Source organism: Coffea eugenioides, chromosome 4 (genome assembly GCF_003713205.1).
Source record: "Coffea eugenioides isolate CCC68of chromosome 4, Ceug_1.0, whole genome shotgun sequence".
NCBI lineage: Eukaryota > Viridiplantae > Streptophyta > Magnoliopsida > Gentianales > Rubiaceae > Coffea > Coffea eugenioides.
In genome coordinates, this window is record NC_040038.1 from 16,502,683 (window position 1) to 16,509,588 (window position 6,906).

The following is a 6,906-nucleotide window of genomic DNA, read 5'->3' on the forward strand; positions in this document are numbered from 1 at the left end:
AAAAAAAGCAATAAATGAATTGCGATTCACTCCATCCCGGAAGACACCGTGATTAACGAGGAGAGGAGATTTTATGTTTTGGGAAAATTATTCAAAATACCTCTCATATTTTACAAAATAATTTTTGTCGTTCCTCAGTTTTAAAAGTATAATTTTACATCCCTTACAAATTCACATTGGTTAAATTTGATTTCTACTTAGATTTCCGACTAGTTTTTTTATCAGAATCCATCACGCGCCTTGCGCGTGATCATTTTTTAGGGGGCAAATTGTCAAATCAAATTTTACATAATCCAATCTATAGTCCATTACATTTCACAAAATGAATTATTTCGTCTCTCACATTTCACAAAATGAATTTTTTTCATCCCTTACATTTCATATAATGAATTTTTTCATCCCTTATTTACCATATAGTTTTTTTAAATCCATATATATATATATATATATATATATATATATATATCTATTTGATTTCACCAAAGCAATACAAATAGCATCTAATATATTTCTATTTAATTGCACCTAGATAGTCTAATTGTAATTGTACACATATTATTCAATAGATATATATACATGGGTTTAAAAATAGTAATTTTGTTTTAAACCCATATATATATATATATATTTGATTTCACCATGTGAACCTATTTAATATTTATGGCCATTTCTCTTTTGGTAATAATTCATTTATTGAGTTGTATAATAAGTCCATCTAATTAATCGGTCATAACTCGAATTCTGTAGTTATGTTAACAAATTGCAATTTAAATTTGAAATTTCTACTCATCAGTTTTAAGACCAACAGTTGAATTACTTGCCTTGTAATTGTTTTAAAATTTGAAAGTGCCAATCACTTACTTCTTTTTATCATACTTTTCCTTTGTTTATTTTTTTGTCTAAATTTAATTTGATATAAATACTTGATAATGTTTAAGATTAAATGTTTTCTTTGTTTTCAATTTTCGAGTAAAAGGAAATGAATATAAGTGAAAAACTAATAATTTTTTTAAAACCCCTGTATGTATCTATTTTATTTCACCTGAACAGTATGTTCAACCAAAATTAATTAAAGATATATTACATGCTATTCATATTATTCAGGTAAAATCAATAAATATATACATAAGTTTAAAAAAGAGCTATTCATACACATGATCAATAAAGGGATGAAAAAATTTATTTTGTAAAATGTGAGGGACGAAACAATTCATTTTGTGAAATGTGAGGGATTATGGATTGGATTATGTAAATTTTGATATGACAATTTTGCCCTTAAAAAATGATCATGCGCAAGGCGCGTAGTGGATTCTGATAAAAAATTAGTCGAAAATCTAAGGAGAGATTAAATTTAACCAATGTGAATTTGTAAGGGACGTAAAAGTACACTTTTAAAAGTAAGGAACGAAAAAAATTATTTTACAAAATGTGAGGGATGTTTTGAACGATTTTCCCTTATGTTTTTTTTTTATTATTGAAAAGGACATTCTATCTACCTAACAATAATTAATCATAATATATTAATGCTGCAACATGTTCTCTATGGATTACAGTACAATTATCGATGAACAAAATAAGATTTCAAGACACTACTGTCAAGGCAAACATTATTTTAAAAGAATATAAGAGGATTAGGTAAAACTGATTCATTTGCAGACAACACTTTCCCACGAGATGATGAATTTTTCTTTCTGCCTTCTCTTGTCCTTGAGGATACAACAGGATGCCTTTCACCAACTAGTTCGCTAAACTGAGATCAACGAATCTTTTGGCCTCTTCCAGCCAAAATATTTCGTTTATCTTTTTTTTTATTTATTAATTTTGACTCTTTTGGTTCTAAAAATTTTGGGTGGATGCAGTTTTGGTCAATCCCACGAGTTAGGTATGCTTTTAAAACTATAAGTCACTTATAGAAGTTCTTAAGAAGATGCATCAATATATTTTTCGTATTGATGGCACTATTCAAACACACATCTTTTGTGAGAAAATGATTTTTTTGTGAGAATGTAATTTGATATAGACTCTAAGTCTTGAGAAAAATGGAAAAGGAGAGGTCTTGAAATTCGATCCAAGGATATTATTTTGTTGTGGTTAAGATTGCTCTAATACCAGACCCGATTAGTATTGGCAATTAGAATAACAACCAAGTTTTTCTTTCATGTGGCAACCTTAAATCAAAACTCCACGCAAAGCTAGCTAACGTTTTCCTATTCTTTTCATGGGTTCTTTAGCACAGCATAAACTACCTGTTATAGACTTCACTAAGAAAAACTTAGATCCAGGTTCCAGTAGTTGGCTATCAACAAGGCAAGCTGTAGTAGGCGCCCTGGAAGAATATGGTTGTTTCATAGCCCTTTACGATAAAGTCTCCTTGGAACTTCATGAAGCCATTTTTCGTGCATCCGAGGACTTATTTGATCTCCCGACCGAAACCAAACTCCTAAACACTTGTCAAAAGCCTGCACCTGGCTATGTTGGACAGAACCCTCGTTTTCCTCTTTATGAAAGTTTAGGCATTGATGATGCCACTACTATTGATGGAGTTCAAAAGTTCACAACCCTGATGTGGCCCAACGGGAATGATAGTTTCTGGTATATACATGTAAATGATACTTGAGAAAGGAGTCCTTTACTATTAATTGTTGGGTTGAATAGCAATCTGATTATTTTCTTTTTTCTTTTGAGGCAGTGAAAGTGCATTCTCGTACTCAAAGCTTGTCGCTGAATTAGATCAAATGGTAATGAGAATGGTGTCAGAGACCTATGGTGTAGAGAAGAGTTATGAAGCACTCCTTGGATCGACATCCTATCTTCTCAGGCTAACCAAGTATCGAGAACCTCAAAGAAACGAAACGAATTTGGGACTTGTCCCCCACACAGACAAGAGCTTCATGTCCATTCTTCATCAACATCAAGTAAAAGGTCTAGAGATCAAAACTAAGGACGGCCGGTGGATGGAAATTGATCCGTTTCCTTCCTTTTTCATCATCATGGCTGGCGAAGCATTTATGGTAAGTCTCATGCCCTACAGCAGTTCATCTCTGTTCCATGTTCATTCAACGTTAAATCGCATATTGACTATTATGATTCATCATAGGGTAAAGTAACTAAAAACCCCTCGTAAATTTGTGGTCTCTCATCTAATTTTCTGAATCCAACAACCCCAATAGGCGTAGAAATGGTCAACTTTAGAAAAATGCAGTATAATGGATCAAAACTTGTACAGTCGAAAGTTTAAGGGGCTGCTAATTACTAATTTACTCTTCAAATTCACTTTTTTTTTTGTTCCTTCGAATAGTTATTCTTCATCCTATGTACTCCTCACGATAAAAAACTTGATACAAACGGTATAAAGTCAACAATGTGTACAGAGGCTTTCTAATATGAGCTATTATTTGAAATTTTTCTTCTCAAATTTTTTGTAGAGCAATATGAAAAGTTTATAGATTCAAATAGAAAATTTATAATTTTAGTGAATAAAGTTAAATAAAATTAAAAAACATGATAGTTGCCAACCCCCCAAAAAAAAAAGTCAGGAAGTTTGAAAACATTGATTTCTACCACAGTCACATTTACACTCTAAGGTCCCTTATATCACTCAAGTCAATATGTTTAAGTAGCCTAACCAAAAAGATTAAAAAAAAGTGAGTATATTTGAGTAAATTTATAGAATTTTTATATGATGTGCTGGCCCTAGGCATGGACTAATGGCAGAATTGAAGCTCCACATCATCGGGTTATAATGCCTGGAAATGCAGAAAGGTATTCGGTCGGCCTATTTACATTCATCTGGGACTTGTTAATTCAAGTACCAGAAGAACTAGTTGATGATGAGCACCCACTACAATTTAAGCCATTCGATCACCACAAGTTTCATCAATTCCACACCACTGAGGAGGGAATGCGATCAAAATGTGCTGTTAAATCCTACTGTGGAGTCTGATCAGTTCTTTTTATGCCTAAGTTGATGAAATTTTGATGGTACCGTGGACCGATCTTGAAGGCAAAAAGGGGAAGGTGGAAAAACAAAGAGATGTTGTAACTTAGCCAGTCATGATTTATTTAATTTCTTTTGAAACCATTATATGTTTCAAGTTCTTGAGTCCTTGATCACACAGAAAAAATGTCCTGATTTTTCTTTTAATTGCTGAGAATGAACTTTTCTAATATGCTAACAAGATCAATTAATTTTTTTTTTTTTTGAATGCCAAGCATAGCTTTCCATTATTAGGACATAACAAAATATCTTAATCATTTCCTAAATGTGATCTCCTTTATGCTCAATGACCAATTTTGATAACTTCTTCCTTCATTTTCGGTATCCATTATGCATTTATTGAGAGAACAAATATTTCGGAAAAATGTAGTCTCAAGGAAAGTACAATTATTAAAAAGTTGTTATCAATTTTTTTTATCAAACTTTCTAAGTACAATTATTAAAAAGTTGTTATCAAATTTTTTTTTATCAGACTTTCTAAGTAGTTGTTTACAATACGTAGGTAATAATTTTCTTTTCTTCGCTAATTCATTCGGATCCCAACTAGGTAAAATATAATTTTGCCTATGCAATTGAGCTTTATGGGATCCCAATCACCAGAAAAATAATGCTGCTAGGTTTAATTTTCTTTTTCATGAGTCATACTGTTAATGTTTGGTCACTATAGGTTCTCAAGGAAAATATAATTATTAAATTAGATATATCCCTACCCAACCACCGGACTACCAATTCTCCGTATGTACAATCCCTCAATATAAATGTGTGGGACCCAATGTGGAAAAGAAAAAATATTTTTAGGACAAACAATTTCATGAAAATAATTCAAAGCATGAGAATATGAGTGACGGAAAATATTTAATAAAAAATTATTTTTTTTCACTATATCTTCAAAAGGCCTTCTATCCACTTGCTTATGTGTTTTCTCAATAATCTTTGTTTTTCTCATTTGCTTGAATTTGAAATGAAAACTATTAAAGGTCAATATGAATGAAAATTTGTATAGTAGTACAATTTGATTTTGTTTACTTTCCCATAAACTTAAGTTGTTACAACAAAAGTTGTCGTTTAATTTTGAAAAAAATTAAAAAGTAAAATATAATCTCGTGCAACGAACGGGATCATCACTAGTTTACATTTATTGTTACAAAAGCTCCATTAAAATTTTCCTTTTAACAAATGTGATTATCAATAAGAACAATAATGAGCGAAATGTTCAATGTGACCACTATTTGCACTTTGTAAAGCTAAAAAAGGGATAGTAAAACCCCAAATGCTTATATTTGATAATAATTTATCAACAGGTCGTTCCGTGGTTTGGAAACAAGAATTTACCCATAATCTTTTTGCTTTTTTTTTTGTGGTTTTGTATTTCATGCACATTTCCAAGTCTTTTCCTCTATCTTAGCCAGCCCCTCTGGTAAAAAAAAAAAAAAAAAAAAAAAAAAACAAAGGAAAGCTGCCACCAACCATATTTGCCATGCAGCAGTAGCAGTAGGCAAAGAAGGAGACACAACTATGGACATCAAAGCTATACGTGACTAGCTGGTGAGCTGCCTCAAAGTCACGGTGGATGATCACGTGAAACGGAGGATTTTTAATGATCCAGAGAAAGATCAAAGATCCAAAAGTACCAATAGGAGTATAAGAAAAAATCCTCTGAGGAGGAGTTACCTTGGAACTTGTGTACTCAAACTATTGGTAAGGCAGAGCATGGTGTTTATAATGCAACTTTGTCCTCCACTATGCAACTGGTGCAGAAATGGAATAATGGGGAGGCTAGCAGGAGCGAAGCAAGGGCCAAAATTCTTAGTCACGCTTTCAAAGGAAGAGATGGAGATAGATTTCTTGCTCATGACTGCGGCAAAGCCACCCCAAGGCCTAAGAAAAGGTGTAGGACCCTTCAGAAACAGTTTGAAGTAAGCTAACTCTGCTTCTCTTTTGTGTTTTACCTTAAGCATGCATACATGTGGTTGATTGAATCATGCATTGGTTCTGGATTTAACATTTCTTTCTTCTTTTTTTTTTCCTCAAATGATTAAAGGGATTGTTTCCTGGTTCTTGGTTTAGTGAGATAATGCCAGAGAAATATAAAGCCCATAAGTATCCTAAACCGAAGGTTGAAGTTGTTCAATTTTCTATTTAGCGTCCATCTAAAAGAAATGACTAAAAATCATGATATTTCTAAAATCAAGAAGGTGGGCTGTCTTTTAGTTTGTTTTTGTCACCTAAGTCATATGTTACTTAGTATATTATTATTCGTTCATATTAATTCACTTGGTTTTGGATGAGATGTTCTAATTTCGTCATTCCAACTGTCATAAAAATAAAATTGAAATCTCAATGCAAGTGTTGCTTAACAAGGTAGATGGTTTAATTTCTTCTGTAGTTATAGCATCAAGTTAGGTTTTGTAAACCTTCTTATTCAATAAATATATACGAAAATGTTGTATCCTTCCTAATCATTTCATTTTATTTCACGAAATGAGAAAAAGAATGTGGCATCAATGTCAGATAAATAGTTTGTGTTTCAGTTTTTTAAAACCACCTAGTGTGATGAAGTTTGATTTTTGAACGGAAAACGATTAGCTCTAGGCTTGGCAAAGGAAGGAAAGTTTTTTTGGAGATCCAGATTTATTTGTTTTTCCCTTTTGAAAACTAAAAGGCCGTAAATTACTCAACTTGTCCATAAGGTCTATCTATTTACTTCTATAAGCTCCATCAATATGAATACTCACAAATGAAAAATGGGGAATTAAGACATTTGGAATTTTTTTATTCAGCTCTATTTTTTTTTAATGAAGCACACACTGTGTGCACGAGATTAGCTGCATTGGGATTTTCTCATTTTTTTTTCTTTAAAATCCTCCATTAACTTTGTTTTATGTAGATGACGGTCACAATTATTAGGA

General features: G+C 32.0%; 1 protein-coding gene across 1 annotated transcript; it reads left to right on the forward strand.

The window, feature by feature from the left end:
- The first annotated feature begins 2,218 nt into the window (after window positions 1–2,218).
- On the forward strand, window positions 2,219–5,917 carry LOC113769137 (probable 2-oxoglutarate-dependent dioxygenase AOP1.2). The gene is made up of 4 exons (XM_027313611.1): window positions 2,219–2,592; window positions 2,690–3,011; window positions 3,698–3,762; window positions 5,755–5,917. The coding sequence occupies exons 1-4, from the start codon at window positions 2,219–2,221 to the stop codon at window positions 5,915–5,917; spliced, it is 924 nt and encodes a 307-aa protein (XP_027169412.1).
- The last annotated feature ends 989 nt before the right edge of the window (window positions 5,918–6,906 follow it).